Raw genomic sequence first — 20808 nt, forward strand, 5'->3', positions numbered from 1 at the left:
TAGCTTTATTATATACTTATTTATATTATATTAATAATAATCCTTATTTAAAGCATAGATATAAATTTCTTAATCTTAATAAAATAATTAAAAATATATTACTTTTTATACTAGTCCTATTAGGTAACTTTAGCTAAAATATCTTTTATAGCTATTCTCTAAGAAATTAACTCTTGCCTTTTATATATTCTTAATATAATAATAATTATAAGTTAGCAAGCTTTATTTTTTATCTTAAATACGCTTACTAAGCTTATTTAATACTTATTTCTTTACTTTTTATATTTAATTATATAATAAGTCTTTAATTTCTTAGTAGATTTTTATAATAGTTATATATATTCCTAAGGGATAAATTAGTTATACTAGGTTTATATTAGTAGGGGATTAAGCGCATTATCTTAGATAAGGTATAAATTATATCTAGTAATATACTTAAGGGTATTAAGTATAACTAAGTTATATTAATAGCTAAGGTAGCTATTATATAAGAAAGTATATAAAGTACGCCTTATATACTTAAAGTGCTTACTAATAAGAAACCTATAGTACTTATTTATTTACTTAGATAAGATTATTAAGAGTAAGTATTATATAGGAGCGCTTACTTATATTATAATAAGTCTTATTTACTCTTATAATAGACTAATTATATAGTAGGGTTTTATTATATTAAACCGCCTAGTTTATTACTTAGCTATAATATAATGCCTCTTCTTTATTAGTCTTATCCTTAAGGCTATATAAATAGCTATTATTCTTAACTTAATTAGTTCTTTTATCTTATTTCCTTAATTTTTATTAATATATTTTAATATTATATCTAATTATATTTCTAAAAAATAAAAGAAATCTAAGAATATTAAAATTATTAATTTAATTTATTATTATTATATTTTTATAGAATTTATTAAATATATTAGTTTTAAGGTAATACCTTATACTTATTATTAGGCTTATAAAGCTATTTATAAGATAGTTAAAGGTAATAAGAAGTATAATTTATATATTTATTTAGGCTATCCTTATAATATAATAAGGGTCCCTCTAAATTCTTATATATATTTCTTATAACTATTAATTAAATAATAGCTAATTTCTTAGTATTAAGGATTATTTCTAAGGCAAAGTAAACTAATACTAAGGAGCTAATAATAAAAAAGCTTTTTTAGTCTTAATATAAGTCTTTAGTATAAGCGCAAAGGAAATTATTAGCTTATTAGTAAGAGCTAAAAGAGTCCTTAGCTTATTTATTTTATTTATATATCTAGTATTATTTCTTAATTTTAAAAGGGACTAAGTTAATTTATTAAAACCTTAAATTAATAAATAACTTAAATAGGCTAAAGGCATTAATAAAGTCTAAGGCTATAATAGATATATAATCCCTAGTATATTTTAATCTTATTAATTAGAGTTTATTAAGATTAGATAATTTCTTTTTGCTTTCTTTTAAAGCTATTAATAAAAATCCTTTAAAAGGTATTATATACTAATAAGGTATTTTAATAATTCTTATATATTTTCTAAGTCTAAGTAATTTCTTTATTAAATAAAATATATTATTTTATTATTAATTTTATTTATATTAAGGATAGCTTTTATAATATATTCCTCTAGTTTATTAACTTTTATTTTTAACTTATTATTAGTTTTAACTTAGATAATATTTTTTATTAATTTAAATAATAAAATATAAAAGATTAAATAAAGCTTAACCTTAGGTAATAAATCTAATTTATAATTATATTTTAAGATTTTTTACTTAATTTTATAGGGTCTAATATACTTATAGTTAAGTTTTTTATTTTATTATTTTATTTTAATATTTTTTATTATAAAATAGATTATATCTCTCTCTAAGAAGATTAATCCCTTAATTTTTTTCTTATTAATATAATTTATTATCTTATTTTTAATAAACTTAAGTTTTATTTTTATTTCTTTATATAGGTTTTTTAGTTAATTATTAATAAGGATTACTTTAAGATTAATAATAGTATTTTATATCTAATAATATATATTTAATATAAATCTAAAATTAATATAGACTAATATAATCTTTATACTTTTATTTATAGCTATATTATAGGCTAATTATATAGCTAATAGCTTTTTAACCTAGTTAGTTTATTTATAATTAATATAATATTATAAGTATTATTTTAGTATTTAATGTATATATTTAATTTATTTATTTATTTCCTTATAATATATAATAAAGAATTTATAATTAATTCTTAAATATCTTATAAGGCTTTATTAAAATTTTAAAGTAAATAGTAATTCTTAATTTATAATAATTTTAAGTAATATATTATATATCTTAGTAATATAAAAATAAAAAAGGTAAGTAAATTCTTTTATTATTATTAACTCTTTATAAGGTATAAAATAAAAAAATTTTATAAGTCTATTTATAATAATAAAAATATTATTATAAAAGTTTTTAATAGCTAATTCTTTTAATAGAGGTAATTTAGTAATAAAATCTATAATAATAAAATCTTATAGTTATTATATAACTAAGAGTAGTTATAATTTCTTATATAATTTATAATATTATACTTTAATTCTCGCGTAAAGGTTATATTAATTAATAATTATTATAATAATCTTTTTTATTTTAAGAAAAATAAATATTATTTTAATTTATTTTTAGGTTTTATTAATTCCTTAGTATTTATATAGCTAATAATTATATATCTCGTATATAAGTTTATATTATAATTTATCTAGGACTTATTATTTATTTATTTTTTTAATATCTAAGAGTTACTTATTATATTCTAAGATTTATTTTAAGAGTAAATTACCTTATTTTATTATATAAGTAGCTTTATTAATCTAATATAATATTTTAATAACTCTAAATTATTTATAAAGTCCTAATTTCTTTTATTATTCTTAAATTTATTAATTAATTTATTTATAGTATTTCTTATAATAAAATATATATTTTTATACTTTATATAAAAGTTTATAATTATTATAGTATTATTATATAGCTTAGGTTATTTCTTTTAGACTCTTATAATATATAACTTAATAGTAATAGTAATTAAAGATATTTTAAAATACTTTATTAGAGATAAAGAGTTTTTTTTTATAGGTTTATAATTTATTTTCTCTTTATTAATATCCTTATATATAATTAATAAAGTTTATAACTTATTATTTATATTTCTTAATAAGTATATAGTATTTTAATAAAGGTATTAATTTTTATATTTACTTAATAAACTTTTATATAAAGTATTTCTCTAAGGTAAAATATAAAAGTTATTTTTTAGCTTTAATTTTCTTAATATCTAGGTTAAGTTATTAGCTAATAGTATTAGCTTAGTTATTTTTTATTCCCTTAATATAAATAATAATATAATTAAATTTTAAGAGGTATTTAATATATTATAATTATTATCTACTAAGTTCTTAAGTTTTAGCGAAATAAATAATATTCTTATAATTTATATATACCTTAATCTAATATTTATTTCTAAAAAGATAATATTAAAATTCCTTAAAAATATTAATAATTATAAGGAATTCTTTATTATAAATAAAATACTTAAGTTTTATTTTATATAATATACATAATAAGCAAGTATACTAAATAAGTAAGTGCACTAAAAATCCCTTATCTAATATTATTACTATTTAATTAATTAATTCCTTATAACTAGATATATCTTAATTAAATAAAGAAACTAGATTACTTCTTATACTTTAGGCCCTTTAAAATAACCTAGATTTAAAACTATAATAAACTATAAGGCTCTACTAGGTTAATTACTATATCTTACGTTATTGGCATAATAATATATAATCTTAATATAATATTATCCCAAAATCACATAAATTATTAAATCTAAAGGAATAAATTATTATTTAGTTTATTCTTAACCTAGATTCGCAAGGATTTCCCCCTTAGCTATATAGTATAAAAGAAATAGCTAATTAATTACTTACCGACTACGATATATCACTAGTTAGCATGCGCTAGGCTTTAAACTTTATTAAGTAATACCTAGACCTTAAGATATATTTTTTTCATAAATATAACTACTAGAGAGCTAAGTATAAAGATCTAATTATTATCCGCGATTAGTTTTAGCTTATAGCAAATATAATCGCGAAGTATAGCATCTAATTAGATAATATCTATAATATTAATAAGACTAGCTTTCTTATAGGCATAATTATAAGTGGAATAGTTATTATAGGTATAGAAAGGTATAAAAAGCTAAAAGTAATATAGCCTAGAAACTAGGAATAGATTATAGTTATTTAAGTGATTAATGCGAAAGGCTAATTAATCCTGCTATTTATTATTAGTGCGGGCTAATATTATCTTGCTAACTAGTATTAAGAAAGTAATCTCTTAGGCGATTAAGCTATTATAATAACTTAAAATAGCTAAACTAATAATAAGATTAATCTTAAGTAGCTTAAGTACTTTAACTAGTATATAACTAATTAATTAATTAGTATCTATTATCTCTTAATTCTTAATAGCTATAAAAGTTATTACTTTATTAAATTTAAGAGATATTATAAGGAGAATAAGATTATTAGGCTTTATATATTACCTTATTCCTCTTATTTATTTTAGCCCCTTAATATTAAGTACTTTAATATATTTAAGAATACTTATAATTAAGAAATAAAGCATCTAATTAGATACTCTATAACTTATATTTTAAAAACTAAGTTCTTTTTAGCCTTTTATATTATATTTTAAGCTATTATAATAAAATAAAATATTAAGGGGGCTTTTAGAGGAGCTAGGCTTATTCCTTTTAATATAAAAAATATAATCTTAAAGCTTAATATATAGCTATATATGCTAATGCTAGTTAAGGAGGTAACTAAACTATTAACCCCTTAGGCCTTAAGGACCCTAAAGACTATACTTAAGGCTAGATCTTAGTCTAAATACCTTAAAAGATAAATTAGAAGGCATTAAAGTAGCTCCCTAGAGTTAATTTTAGAAGCTCTATAGTCTCTTATAAAGGGGATAAAGGTAATTATATATCGGGTTATCTTATTAACCGCTAAGAATAAAGACCTTTAAGAGGTAAATAAGATATTAAGCTAGCGCTAAAGGGCAAAAAGAACCTAACTATAGAAAGAAGGGTAATAATAATAAAGAAAGGAAAGTAAGTAATTAATTAGATAGATATTAATATATAGGTAGTAGCTAAATTATCGCGGAGTAGTAATTAAGGGAGGTTAGCGCGAGTAAGAGTTTAGTATTATAGTATCTACGGTAAGCTTAGTTATAATATAAGGACCTATTAAGTAGTAATTAAGATATCTAGGGAAAAATATAATAAGTAGTTTTAATTAATTAAATAATTTATAGTATTTTTATAGCGATTTTTATCTTTAAGGTAAAGATTTTTAGTATACTTACTTATCTAGTATACTCGCTTATTATATATATTAGCTTATAAAAATAAAATATAATTAGGTATAAAAATCTTTTATTATCTTATTATTTAATTTAAGCTCTTAGTATAAAGTTTAATATATTTATTTTAAGTTTTATTAATTAAAATAAATTAAATATCTTAAGTATTAATTTACTTAGGATAAGTTTTTTAATTATATAAAAGGCTTTTTATATTTTATCCCTAAATATAAATATCTTATCTTTTTTTATAAGATTAGTTAATAATATTATAATCTTCTTAAATTACTTAAGGAATTTATAATAATAATTAATAAAACTAAAAAAGACTTATATTTTCTTAATATTAGTTAATTTCTTTTAATCCTTAATTACTAAGACTTTCTTAAGGTTTATATATATCTTATTATAAGAGATAATATATCTAAGAAATTTTACCTTAGAGGTATAAAACTTATTTTTTTTAGGTTTTATTAATAAATTAATATCTTATAATATTTATAATACCTTATAGATATATTTTATATATTTTTCTTTTATTTTAAAGAAAATAAAGATATTATCTAAGTAATATATAATAAATATATTAATATATTCTTATAATATATTATTAATTATTTATTAAAATATAATAAGTATATTAATAAGTCTAAAAGGTATAATAAGGTATTTAAATAGTTTATATTTAATATAAAAAGTAGTTTTTTATTTATATCTTTCTTTAATCTAAATAAAATTATAAGCTCCTTTAAGGTTAAGTATTATATAGTATTTTATTTTAAAAAATTAATCTTTTAACTTATTAATAAAAAGTAATAATATTTAATCCTTAATTATAATAGCATTAAGTATTTTAAAGTTAATATAAAAATAAAATTTTTTATTTTTCTTTAAGATAAATATAATAAGGTATTTAATAAATAACTTATAAATAACTTACTTTCCCTAATATATCCTTTTTATAGTATTTCTTTAATATATTTCTTTAATATAAATAGTTATATTATATTAAGTAGGTAGAGTTTATTAAAGCTAAGTTATTTCTTATTAATAAATTTAATTTCTAAATTATAATATATATATAATAATAAACCTATTTTAAGTTCTTTTATAAAGAGTTTCTTATAAATATAATATTTTATTAATATATTCTTAAGTCTTTTTTCTTTTAGTATTTTCTTAATTTACTTAAGGTCTTTTTTTAATTATTAAAACTATTATATAATATATATAATTATTTATTAATTTTATTAATTTTATTTATTATAATATTTATATTATATTCCTTTAAGTAAAGAGGTATCTTATATTTACCTCTACTTAACTTCTCTAATATCTTTAATAAAAATTTAAAATTTTATATTATTTTTTAAGTAATTATTTATTATAGAGAATACCTTATTATTAAAAAAAAATACTTAATTAATCCTCTAATTAAAATATAAATTAAATTAATATAACTATAAGTACCTAAGTACTAAGTTATAGCCTTTTATAGGTATAATATTAAATAAGATTCCTTAGTTTTTTCTTTTAATAAAAACTTTAAGGTAATTAATCTTATTATTAATAATTTTATTATTATAATTAAATATTTTCCCTTTAAGGTTAATTATTATATAAGGCTTTGCCTTATACCTTTATAGTAGCTTAAGCTTATTTACTATCCTTAGGTTAAATAAATTCTACTTAGCTTTATTATTTATTAAAGTATATAGCTATTCTCTTTTAATTTATATTAATATTTTAAAATATCTTTATATTAATCTTCTTTTAGTAATATATAGGGCTTTTTATAATATTATAGCTTATTCTTTTACTTATAGCCCTTTTATAAATAAGTTTCTTAGTTTTTTAATAATATATAGCTAATATAGTTATATTTATATTTACTATTATTATATACTTTATAATTATATATATTATCTTAGCTATATAGCTAGTTTTAGTATTATTATTTTTATTTTTATCTTAGGTTTTTTTTATTTTTTAATTAAGTTATTAATTTTTATTCTTTTAGTATTTCTTTTTAATTAATTTATTTTTATTAGTCTTTTATTTTATAAATAATTTATTTATATTTCTAGATTACTTAGTATAAGTCTTTATAATATTATATATATATAATACTAATAGTATTATATTAATAAAATATCTAATAACTTTTTATTTTATATTATATATAAGGTTAATTATTAGGTTAAGTTAATAAGGTAATAAAAAAGTAATCTTATTTTTATTTTTTTTTTTATATTTTTTATATTAATAATATTAATAAGATATCTAAGAGATATTAAGGTATTCCTTATATATAGGGTATATCTATATATTATCTTATAGGTTAAATAATACTTCTTAGTATTATAGGTTTTTAGCTAATTCCTTATAATAAGCTTAGATATAAATCTCTTATATATTTATTATATCTATATCTTTCTATATAGTTTAAATATATCTTTTTTATAAGTTATTTTAATATTAATTATTATTTTTATTATATAATTAAAAGTAGTTTTTTTTTTTATAATTCTTTATTACTTTTTCTTACTTTTTATTATTAAGTATATAATTTATATAGCTTCTTTTATAATTTTTTTATCTTATATTTAAACCTAATTTAATTAATATTAGTATTATTTACCTTAATAAGCTAATTTATTTATTATAATTTTTTATTATTATAGGCTTATTCTTATTATTTATAGGTTTTATTATATTCTTATATTACTTTAATTTAATATTATAGGTATAGGTTATAATTATATTATATATGGTTATCTTATTAATAATCCCTATAATATATAATAAATAATAATATTAATTATTTATTATATCTTATAACTTATTTCTTATAGCTAAAGCCCTTTATAATAGCTTCTTTATAGTCTACTTACTTAGTTAGTATTAAGGGCATTTATTATCCTTATTTTACTAATATTACTTCTTCTTTTTATTTAAGCTTCTTAGTAACTATAATAATAACCCTTTTATTATTTATTATATCTAGTATAAGGTTTCTTTATTTTATTAGTTCTAAGAGTAATTATTACTATATATTCTAGGTTTCTTTTAATTACTTTCTAAGGTATCTTACCTAGCTATAAGATACTCCTTTATTTAATTTCTATTTATATTTATCTTAATTCTTTTTAGGTGTATTATATTTATTTTATAATATTATAATAAGCTTAATTAATTAAGTCACGGTTTAGGGTTTTTTATCTTCCTATTAGGCTTAATAAGCTATATTAATATATTTCTTACCTTTTAGGAGGGATTATTATTAATTAGCTTAATAATATTTTTCCTTAATATCTTATTATTTCTTATAATAAACCTTCTTAATATAATTTATTTTATAATAATAATAATATTTAAGGCTATAATAATCTTATTTATTTTTTTATATAGCTCTTAGTATTATAAGATTAGCTTTAATATTATAAGAGATATTATTATTTTTTTTTTATTTTAATTAATATTAAATTATAAGTTATTAGTCTTATTATTACTAAACTTAGGGTTTTATAATTTCTCTTATAAGAATTATTAATTATTAATCTTAATTACCTTATTAATATAATTAATTAAGTTATTAAGTTAGTTTTCTTTATATAGTTTTACTTAGACTTCCTTTTTAAGATTATTAAAAAAAAATAATATTAAGGGTTTTTAATCTTAATTAAGCTTTAAGGTAAATTAAAAGTATTTGATTTTATATTTAAAGGCTAAGTAGGTTTATTAAAATACCTTAATCTCTTTTTTAGCTTAAACTTTTTTATTAATTATTTTAAATATTTACTAAAGTATAGCCTTAAAGGTCTTAAAGCTTAAATAAAGGTTAATAATCTTAGGTAAGAGTTTAATAAAGAGGGTAATAAAATATTTCTTTATAATAGGTTTAAATTAAGTTATAATATACTTAATAAGTTACCCCGCGGTATATTAAACCTTACTAGATATTAAGTTAAATTATATTAGGTAATAAGTTATAAAGGTATATAACTATATAAGAAATATAAGTAGCTTATAGGCGGTTTTATTAAATTTCTCTAGGGGGTCTAGCTTTAAGATCTCTTTTATATCTTTACCTCTTATAATAATAATTATTATATTATTAACTTCTTAGATATTATTTATATATTAGGTATTTTATACCTTTTATATTTTATTTATTCTTTTAATAAGTTTATATATAATATTTATTTTAATACTTATAATAATAATTTATATATAAAGTTATTTAATATCTTTTTTATTATTATTTTTATTTTTTATATCTTTATTAATTAAGGTAATTTATATAAGTATAATAAGTAGGTAATTAATAAATAAAACTTATTAGTAATTATTAATAAGAATTACTTAAATAGCTATTATATTTAATATTACTTAAGGTAATATAAGTAATTTACTAAATAAGAGCTATTAATATATAATAATTATATATATTCCTAAGGGATAAATTAATTATATTAGGTTTATATTAGTAAAGGATTAGGCGTATTATCTTAGATAAAGTATAAGTTATATCTAGTAATATACTTAAGGGTATTAAGTATAACTAAGTTATATTAATAGCTAAGGTAATTACTATATAAGAAAATATATAAAGTATACCTTATATACTTAAAGTACTTATTAATAAGAAACTTATAATACTTACTTATTTACCTAGATAAGGTTATTAAGAGTAAATATTACATAGGAGCACTTACTTATATTATAATAAGTCTTACTTACTCTTATAATAAATTAGTTATATAGCGGGGTTCTATTATATTAGACCGCCTAGTCTATTACTTAGCCGTAATAATTATAAAGGCATAAATATACCTAATAGTTAGGCATAGCTCTCTTAATACTTATAATTCCCTCCCTAAGACCTCTAAGCTCTTCTTAATATCTTCCTTTATTTTTAAGAGTTTTCCTTTAAAATAGGTATTTAAAAAATCTTATAAAAAAACTTAAAGCTTTTTTATTTTAATTTATTTAGTATTAAGCCCTTATAGCGCCTAGTAAGTTAAGGAAAACTATTATAGCTTACACCGAGATTATATATTTATATCTAAGCCTTATTTAGGCTCTAAAGGACTTAAATTCTTTAATAATAAGAAAACTAACTTAAGTTTAATACTATTTAATTTTTAAGCTATATAGGCGCTTTTACTCTTAGTTTCCTTATTAATTAAGTTAGGTTTTATAATAATCCTAACTATTCTTTCGCTAGCTAGATTAAATTAATATACTAATTTAATAATGCCTTAATTAGCGATATTATTACTAGCTAAGGATAAATAAAATAATTATTCTAAAATTTTATAGATATAATATAATTATATCGCGACTTATGCTAATATTATCGTCTAACTACTCTTTATTTAATACTAAAATCAGAGCAGGGAGTGAGGTATAGGCTGATAGGTTGGTCCACTGATCTTAATGCGGAGAGCGTCTGATATAAATGCGTTGTTATCGTCGCTGTCTATGAACCCCCGAAGCCTATGAACTTTAATGTATTATTTATAATAGACAGTAGTTCTAAGAGATCTTTGATATCCTTGCGGTATGCTTTCAGAGTTTACTGGACTTGTTGCGGATGGCTGTGATAGGCCGGTCAGTCATGGGCCGGCCGAATCCGCGGGTTCGCTCTCGTTCGTAGTAGTGAGAGCGCTTAATTATAGACTCAAACTAGGGCTGAATCTGAAGCATAGGCCTGTCGATCGTTTCCTGCATGCCAAGCAATCCGAAATCCGAGAGCTTGAAGAGAGAGACAGGGTCCCGTTATGGACTAAAACCGGGGTTGAATCCGAAGTAGCCCATGACTTCAGGAATGCGAAGCAACCCGAGAGGGCTTAGAGAGAGGGTGTTTGATTACGCACTCCGCCATGGGGCGCATTTTTAACATATAAATATAATGGTGATCATGGAAGATATAAGGGTCGAAACTGCATGCCATCTTGCAAGCCCATCCTACTCTCTCTCCCTACAGCCCCATTCTCTGCACGGTAGATTTCCTCAAAATCCAACGTTTCTACGGATAGCTTTTCCATCCTTCATCACATTCCACTGCCTTGACGCGCTTCATTTTCGTCCTTGTCAACACTTGGTCAACTTGCCACAAGATGCAACCATGTCAGACGACTCTTGTGTTGCCGACTAAAAAACCGCCGAATAGTCCTACTATCACTACGAGCCTTCGGTGGGAGTGAACACACTCTTCGTGATCCTCTTCGTGCTCACGACGGTGCTCCATCTGGTTCAGCTCTGGAAACACGAACCTGGTACCTTATCTCTCTAGTCATCGGCAGTTTATGTAGGTGCAGAAGATTCACGTTGCAATGCGGCACGGGCTAACCTAAACTCTTTTCTTAGGTGAGATCATCGGTTACATCAGCAGAGTCGTCGGCACGAAGCAAGACGTCGGCTGTTAGACCATGGGTCCATTCGTCATCCAGAGCCTGCTAATTCTCATCACTCCAGCACTGATAGCAGCCTCGATCTACATGATACTGGGTCGCGTTATCCCCCTTACCGATGGGGAGAAATTCGCCCTTATTAAACGGCAATGGCTTACCAAGCTCTTTGTGACTGGTGGCGTTATCTCGCTGTTCTCGCAGGGTGCTGATAAGTCCGAGATGCAAAAACTATATTATCGCTCGTACTTACAATTTTAGGTGGCGGCCTCATGGCTTCCAACGGCCAGCACAAGCTTGGAGAGAACGTCAAAATTGCTGGCCTTTTTGTGCAGTTGACATTCTTCGGCCTTTTTATCATTGTCACTGCCCTCTATTATCGCCGACTTTTACGAGCCCCCACCGCAAAGGCTTCAAACCCGATGGTTCGCTGGCAAACTTACCTCATCACCCTATATGTGACGGGCTCCCTGATCTGGGTGAGAAGCCTCTTCCGGGTCATCGAGTTCATCCAAGGCAACGATGGATCCATTATGGAAAGCATGGCCTAGGTTTTCATTTTTGACGGCTTGTTTATGTTTATTGTGCTGGCCTGGATGAACTAGTTCCACCCGAGTGAGGTTGGCCTGCTGCGCCGCGGGAATCAGCCCATCACCAATGGCCTTCAACTCCTAAAGCTTCAGGATGTGAAGGATGCTGAGAGACTGTCGTCGTTTAATAACAATAAGATTGTTGGTGATCAGCATTGCTACATGATCGGTGGTTTTAGGCCTATACTGTCTGATTTGTCCAGGGAGTAACAATGCTTCGACTCTGTATGGGATGGTAACTAGACGGAAGATGAAGAAGGCAGAAGCTGTGGGCAGTTACAAGCTGTGTACGCATCTGGTTTTCGGGTCCGGGGGAGCAGCTTTTTTCTTCTTTTTCTTTTTTTCTTTTCTATTTTCCTTGATCTTGACCATTCCCATTTGCTTTGCTCTCTTAATGTGTGTAGCTAGATTCAGAAGGTGGTTTCCCTGTGCCCACCGTAACTGACTAAGCGACGAATTTAGAGAGTGAGCCCTAACAGAATCACCCGACCGACTTCAACCTCCCTCGCCGATCGGTGAACTCACTGGAGGCCCTGTAGTGACAGGACTGTGGCTTGAGTTACTGTGATTGTAACTACCCTATCTTTGTTCCTCCGCTCAAAGAGAGTAGGATCGTATTTACAGTGCCAGTGAACACGAAAGGTCTGCAGGATGAAAAGTTAATGTCGCGCAAATACGCGATCAGGTTAGCCTCCAAGGAGGAGAAACAGCCTAGTGCGAGATTTTGAAGACGGAATAATACGCCAATATCTTCATTTCTTGGCCTGGAAGGACCTTCACATGAAAATCCCACCTCGTCTAAGTCAGATTGGGCTTTCGGAGTACGGGCATCGTATGATCGTAGGTAATTCCCGGAACTTTCCATGAGCAGGTTGCCCGAGCTTATTAGTTGTGGGATCATATTTCGCCGAGCCTGAGGAGCGGCAAGGGCTCTTCAGCTGAAGCTGATGTCTAGGGAACCCGGGCACCCCGCAAAATCCCACGCGTACACCCGAAGGCAGTGCAACGGTGAGCCGAACCGCTGTCCGGGGTTGGTCCCATGTGACTTCCATCCGAGTCCGGGGTTTGTAGCTCGGGTGGGGGGATACCGAGTTGCATAATGACCCCTACTAGTAAGTAGTACTAACTTAGCAGGGATCATGAAAATAGTTAGAGAGCAGTTATATGCCTAATTACGAGGTCTACCATCCGGAAAGGGCTAATCCTTAACGCAGCATAAGCCAGAAGATAGGTAGTCCCGGCTTCCTGCAAGGGTCGGATAGCAATTGCCGTCCCCTTTCTTAGCTGGGATGCTCAATACGGCCAAAGGCCTCGATTTGATGATCCTCGAAGAACCTGCCGGCCCGAGTCTCCAAATGTTGATGGCTGCATACCGGCGCCAAAAGCACCCCGGTTTCCCGCCCCCCGAAAGCCTCAACACCATGATCACGGCTCCTCAATTCAGATACCAGAATAGGCATCTCAAGTAAGCTAAGCATCCGGTTCTCGGCTGGATCTGGCAATGTTCTGCGAACCATTGCCCCTTGTCTAACCGGAGTTTGCCAAGCGTTGTAGGAGTCCATTGAACCCCGCTCCGCGAGGACGACTTTTGCTTCACACATCCTCGGATGAGAAACACACGCTGTGTGAACCACGCTATTTGCTTGTGATAATATGCCTGATGAATTGATAGTAACTTCACTCAATATGAGACGCTTCAGCATGTGAATATCGAAGAGAGCGATCTCCAAATTGTATAAAAAGCCACGTCGTTGTCGTGTAATCAGAAAACCTCAGCACACATCATCCTCTTCAGATTGACAATCCAACTCAATTGACTCTCCTATTGAGACCTCTGTCATGATGCTCGTCGTATCTATTCTTTCCATAATTGCCTTTACGGCAGCTGGCCCAGTGCCCTCTGTTGATGAGAATACTCGGGTACTTGAGCATCGAGGTGAGTGAATTGACGAATATGAAGCTCCAACGAATATGAGCTAACATATAGCTTAGCTGTGACAGTCACGACACAGGATCTGTCAAACTTCAGGTTCTATCTCCAGCACGCTGATGCTGCGTATTGCAATTTCAATACGGCAGTTGGCAAACCAGTCCACTGCGGTGCCGGGAACTGCCCTGATATTGAAAAGGACGCTGCTATCGTTGTCGGATCGGCAGTGTGAGTGAACTGCCCCAAGATCACAAACAACAACATGAGGGCCATAACTCACAAAGCTTTCCAGTGGTATGAAGACGGGCATCGGTGCCTATGTGGCAACTGACAACGCTCGTAAGGAGATCGTTGTCTCTGTGCGTGGCAGCATCAACGTGCGAAACTGGATCACAAACTTCAACTTTGGTCAAAAGACCTGCGATCTTGTTGCTGGCTGTGGAGTTCACACCGGCTTCTTGGATGCTTGGGAGGAGGTTGCAGCCAATATCAAAGCTGCTGTCTCCACAGCGAAGACTGCAAACCCTACTTTCAAGTTCGTCGCTACCGGACACTCCCTCGGTGGTGCTGTCGCTACTGTTGCCGCTGCGTATCTGCGCAAAGACGGCTTTCCTTTTGACCTCTACACCTACGGCTCTCCAAGAGTAGGAAACGACTTCTTCGCCAACTTTGTCACCCAACAGGCGGGCGCTGAATATCGCGTCACACATGGTGATGACCCCGTTCCACGTCTTCCTCCTATCGTCTTCGGATACCGTCATACTAGCCCAGAATACTGGCTTGATGGTGGCCCACTTGATAAGGACTACACCGTGAGCGAGATCAAGGTTTGTGAGGGCATTGCGAACGTTATGTGCAATGGTGGCACAATAGGTCTGGACATTCTTGCGCACATCACCTATTTCCAGAGCATGGCCACTTGTGCACCAATCGCGATCCCATGGAAGAGGGATATGTCAGATGAGGAGTTGGAAAAGAAGTTGACTCAGTATAGCGAGATGGATCAGGAATTTGTTAAGCAGATGACCTAGGCCATGGAGAGAATTGGTCCATAGTCTTCCTTACCGGCAAATAACTGGTAAATGACTTTTGGACTTAATGTTAAAGTTGGTTCTTGAAACATATATCTTCTCTCTTTTTTAGTAATTCTTATAATTATCTCTCTATTTATTATCCCTAAAGAATGCATTGGAAAGCAGATCTAAAAGTCATTTAAATAAGTTCTACCCCCTTTCCCTATGCACTGCCGACAGCTTGTTTGGCTTCACCCAGTACTGGAAACGGAAAAAGTTCAGAAGCGCCATCCCAGTATACGTAACAGGTACATATCTCGCTCCACGCCGAATCCACCACAAGGATAGTTTAGCTGCCCACCGCGAGCTGACGAGCGCCTGGCCCATTCCGGATGAGAACGCCGCCGGAACAATGTGCCGGTATATGAAGTTCTCGTCGTCGTAATAAGCTCGAGCAAATGGAACGAAAGCACGCTTCGAGTCGGTGTAATAGCGCATATCATCCGTCCATGCGCCGTGAAGCTCTGCCTCGCTGCCGATATACCATATCTCAGGGAGTAAAAGAGATCTCGATTGCTCTCGGACGCGCATGAAACTGTCAATGATAGCAATGGCGCTTTCACAGTTGGCATTGAACGCGTCGTTAGCCTTCTTTGACCCATGAGCAAGAACCAGGATGTCGGTGCTTCGAAGTTTCTCTTCCAGTCCGCAGTAATCGTTGTAATTCCAGTCACGTCCAAACTGTAACGTCTGGATCGACGTGCCTTTTTCCTGACTGAGCTCTTTCAATAAGGCCTGTCCAAGCGCTCCACGTGCTCCTGTCATGGCGATACGTCGGCCTCGCAATGTTGTAGCTGTGCCAAACAACCAATCCACCAGGCGAACCATTGATCCAAAATAACTTTGAGGGTCTATGTGATGGAGGGCATGGTACTGAGGGCCGACAATAACGGAGTAGGGGTCTTTAGGTAATCGAGTGTATTGGATATGGTTCGAATCGCGCCCTTCGTTCCAAGCGACCACAAATGAGCGGATGATGAGGAATATCAAGACGAGAAGGATATCCTGATTCGCAAGCAGAGATGTCCTTAGAGCCATGACGCGAGTTAACTGCCAGCTCACCAAACTGCCAAACACCTGACAGAGCAACTCTAGTGGCAGGTGCAGTAGCAGGTTCGAAGTAGAGAAGGCTTCATTGAAGTTCAGTCGTCGGTCAAAATATTGATGGTGGACGACATGGATGCGTGCTAGTGTGCGGAGGATTGGGTTTGAAGATCGACCAGATTGATGGGCTGTCCAGTGAACCAGGTCAAAGACAATAGATCCCACCATAACGTGGATTGCGGACAAGGCAAGGCAATACGCCAGCCCCCAGGGGTACAGGCCAGTGAGGTAATTGTGAAAAGAAATCATGATGATATACTGTTTGGCGTGTACTCCCGCTTCGGATTGATTGGATTGTAGAACGATATATACGGGGAAAAAAAGGATTCTTTATAGCAGTAACATGTCACCAAATATTACACGAGAAGCACAATTAATAATTGTAATTCATACCTGATGACGAATACCTCCTGGATGTGATGACGCATGCCTCTCTTTGTGGGGCTGATAATCTGCCACGAAGAAATGGTTCGAAAGCATTCAACGTAAGGGCTATTTCAGTACCAGGCTTTCAGATGCGGCTGATGTGCTGTATGATAGCCTGCCAAACCAGGATCCTATGTGGGCTGATTGTCCGGCCGGCAGTAACTGCAAGGATCCACGAGAGCTAAACGGGGCGGGCAAATTGGCGCAATAGCAACTAACTAGAAGCTCCGTTTACTGTTTCAGTTGTCCGCCTCTTGAGAAGTACCTTACCGATGTTCAAGTGGGCTGTGCTAAAGTTGCCAGGCGAGGGTAGCTGAACTTTTTTGGATCATGCCAACGTTTTGGCTAGGCTACCACTTCAGCGAGTCCCGTGCCTTCAGTCACTGAGGCATAAGGCGATTCGAGAACCAGACCCCAACCTTCTCGCTAAATCTGGATCCAAGGGAAGAATCCTACGTATGTGGCAGCGTTCTGCGTCGTTAAGTTGGTCTCAATTACACAAGTAAACTCATTACGCGACGGTTCGTTACCGAATCTCTCACAGAATGTAAGCAGCTCTTTCATACCTATTAACTGAGACCTGTCAGTCGGTGGGTTTAAGGTCTCGACGGGTACGAGGCATTTCTAGTGACGCGAAAAACGTTTCAGGGCCCTCGTAGTGATAAGGCAAGTACATTCCGCTACTAAGAATAGACTGAAGTGCTTACACGCAGAGCCCGTTTCGGAATATTTTATGAGCAGTAAAGTCTCAGGACGACTGGTAGTGGTGACCCCAGGAACGTTAAGTTAGTTAAACATGGAGCGCCCAGGCCATTCTGCTGCCTCGTCCTTCTTTATCCACCCAACGCGCTAGGCCGAAAATATCCTATACCCTTGCTGGCAATCAAGTTAGCGTCCTGTCGCTGCCATTGCGGTTTGATATCGTTGGCCAGTTTTTCTGCGCCCCAGTGTTTTTTTCGGTCTTTGACTTTGCGCGAATAACCGGTTTCAGCCTTGAAATCGGATATTTGTGGACACTATCCAGCCCGCATTTTTCACATTCAAAGTCACGATATAATTTGGACCTCTCGGTCTTTGGCTCGGTCTTCTTTCGAATGTCGTTCTTGATTCGCTCCCCTCGCGATAAACCACGTGCAAGCCTTCATTATGAAGAATGGCAAACGAACCCGTACCAATGTCAAGCAGTCCAAGTTTGGTTGTTTCAAGTGCAAGTAAGGAACATTCACCCATGACAGCCACAAGGTCACACTGACAAAAACGTCCCAGAGAGAGAAGGATCAAGTGTGACGAATTGAAGCCATCTTGTTATCGCTGTTTCAGGTCCCAATTTGCCTGTCCTGGCTATCCACGTGGAGCACCTCTGGGGCCTCGGTCAGGCACATCTTACCAATCCGCTGTCTCATCTACGTCTTGCATCAGGCTCAACCCAAGCCAAACCTCGGGCCGTTTTCTCTCTCGCATGTGCTATACTCAACCAATGCCCGCGTAGGGGGAAAGGTCACCTTGAAATAGCCTTTTGGGCATACATTGTCCCCCAGCTCTCTCATGCAATCCCCTCGGTTAGGGCGGCCGCAACTGCATTTGGTGCGTCCTATCATGAATGCGTCTTGAGAAACAACCATTCTCCTTTGGGTTTGGACCCCACGAAACAGTACCTTCAAGCTCTTCGGCTCGTGCAGTTTGATCTTCAAGGACGACCCCATGGGGATGTTCCCTGCATCATTGCGTGTCTATTGCTCGCCTTCACTGAGGTTCTACGACAAAATACCAATAATGCTCTCATTCACCTATACGGCGCTTTTACGCTGATAAAAAGTCGTTTCAGTGAGAAATCGGCTTCTAACTCTGACACCAGCCAGATGCCATTGGTGTTTAAGAAACTTGACCTCCATATCGCGACCTTCTCCTTCGGTAGGTCGCCAGGTCTTCCACTTTCGATCGGCAACTCGCCTGGCATCTTTACTTCAACGCCATTGGATGAGGTGTTCGTCAACATCCTACATTGCTGCTATCACTTCATCTCAACCGCGGTTGAGTATAGATACGTCAACCACCGATTTATCCCACGGGCTTTACTCATCGAGCAAGGCCGCCACCTAGCTACTTTGCGACAATGGCTTTCCCTATCACAACCACCATCTTCGCCCCTCTCTTCCCACCCCAACGAAAACGAGCACACTCTGGTTCTACGGGCTCAATGCCTGGCAGCATTCATCTACACTGGAACCATCCTTGAGCCATACGAGACAGGCTACGATAACTACAGTCACTGCTTCCAAGAAATTCTCATCTTGGCTGAACAAGTCCTCCGCCAATCCGGATACGATAGTCCCAACGATCTTTCTCGGAATGCTTTGGAGTCTTTTACGCCCGAGATGGGCATCATTCATCCTATTTTTCTGACAGGGCTGAAGTACCGGCACCCTTTTTGGCGTCGAAAGGCTATTGACCTCCTGCGACGAAGCGGAAGGGAAGGCCCATGGTGTGGAGCAACGGAAGCCTCAGTTCTCACAACTGTAGTAAAGGCAGAGGAAGGGCTGGTCAATGACCCCCTATGCGGCTCGCTTCCTATTGAAAACTCTTCACTAGATGGAACGTGGAGCATTTCGGAAGGGAAGAGAATTCATACATGTTGGGTGGTTCGCTTCCTGGATCAAAAGCTCCAGCACAATAAGAAGGAGCGCGCAACTCAGCAGAGCAGCTATCAGGTTGCCGAGGTTCGATTGACCAAATGCAAAGATATTGGTGGCATGTTGCGAGCCGGGGAATCAGAGACCAGTCAGGATGCATGGCGAGATCCTTCGCACTGGCACTCGTGGATAGAACATGCGCTAGTGCCGGAGACACTGGCTGGGCTTCCCGGTCTCGGATAAAGTATCCACCTGCCGCTCCAATTTTTGCTGTCATGCAGATGTTGATGAGACTCCTCACACTGTGGAGTAGCGGCCTTAAGGGTCAGGCTCAGCACGGTCCTGAAGGACTAGATCCTTGCCTAGCTTCTAAGTCTTGTATAGGACGTGGAAGATGGTATTCGCGACTGTGCCGATAGGCTGGATCGATTTGGCCCGGAATGATATACTTCGCAGCAGTAGTTAGGCTACCTGCTGCGGGTAAGTGAGGAGTATACGTCCTTGGTGATGCAGGCAGTAGAGGGCACATACACTTGATACCACTGCACCAGCTGGGATTGGAGCAAATCGCGAGTTGACTGTACTCTGTTGGGTGCGATTATGGGGAAATCCAGTATCCAGCTTCGAACACGGGCTGCTATCTTGCAAAATTCAACCATGTGGCTGAGATATGCGGAGGAGATCAACCCATCCTGTCGCGTAGTCAATCAGAAGCTGCTTGAGAACAAAGGACAAATAAATATCTGTGTATCCCACTCACTGTAAATTCGGGACCCCGGTTCACGTCTGAATCATGAACTGCGAACGGCAATCCCGTGCAAAAACTCCAACATCTGTCCAGCGTGTATGCTGCCCAGTAGAGCGATTCGCTCATGTTCGAACGGTGGAGTAGTGTTGATTGAGGCCATGTGTGACCTGGACTGGCATGTAGTGACTCGTGGAGCAGACGCAGAACGGTTCCGGTTCCTCGCCAGGCTAAGACTTCCTTGTCACTGATAAAAAAGAATATGCTCTAACCAGGTCAATTGAGTTCATAAATAGGTCATGGGGCAGGAAAACCCCTGTTTGAGGGGGGTTCAACTTACACTCAGAATCAACATGATTAATTCATCCTCTTCCAGGACATTCAAATGCGCCTTGGCCATGGTTAGGCTATAAATCTCCAACACGAGCGCAGCTGCGGCCTCGACAGATGCGGGATCCACGATAGCCGAAACCACAGTGAT

At 32.4% G+C, this 20808-nt stretch overlaps 4 protein-coding genes across 4 annotated transcripts; 3 read left to right on the forward strand and 1 right to left on the reverse strand.

Annotated features, from left to right (window-relative positions):
• Positions 1–11538: 11538 nt before the first annotated feature.
• Positions 11539–12380, forward strand: MRS44_005553 (uncharacterized protein; the record flags this gene model as incomplete). The annotated part of the gene is made up of 5 exons (XM_065622664.1): positions 11539–11548; positions 11592–11729; positions 11789–11842; positions 11897–12034; positions 12091–12380. 5 exons carry the CDS (start codon positions 11539–11541, stop codon positions 12378–12380), a joined length of 630 nt encoding a protein of 209 aa, XP_065478736.1.
• A 1881-nt stretch (positions 12381–14261) lies between these two features.
• MRS44_005554 (uncharacterized protein) lies at positions 14262–15380 on the forward strand (the record flags this gene model as incomplete). The annotated part of the gene is made up of 3 exons (XM_046272449.2): positions 14262–14355; positions 14412–14577; positions 14642–15380. 3 exons carry the CDS (start codon positions 14262–14264, stop codon positions 15378–15380), a joined length of 999 nt encoding a protein of 332 aa, XP_046123736.2.
• A 192-nt stretch (positions 15381–15572) lies between these two features.
• On the reverse strand, positions 15573–16775 carry MRS44_005555 (uncharacterized protein; the record flags this gene model as incomplete). The annotated part of the gene is made up of 1 exon (XM_046274367.2): positions 15573–16775. One exon carries the CDS (start codon positions 16773–16775, stop codon positions 15573–15575), a length of 1203 nt encoding a protein of 400 aa, XP_046123735.2.
• Positions 16776–18098: 1323 nt separating this feature from the next.
• On the forward strand, positions 18099–19825 carry MRS44_005556 (uncharacterized protein; the record flags this gene model as incomplete). Its single annotated transcript, XM_065622665.1, has 2 exons — positions 18099–18163; positions 18250–19825. 2 exons carry the CDS (start codon positions 18099–18101, stop codon positions 19823–19825), a joined length of 1641 nt encoding a protein of 546 aa, XP_065478737.1.
• Between the last annotated feature and the right edge of the window lie 983 nt (positions 19826–20808).

The sequence above is a fragment of the Fusarium solani genome, assembly GCF_023522795.1.
Source record: "Fusarium solani strain SB1 chromosome Unknown bctg00000002, whole genome shotgun sequence".
NCBI classification, from domain to species: Eukaryota; Fungi; Ascomycota; class Sordariomycetes; order Hypocreales; family Nectriaceae; genus Fusarium; species Fusarium solani.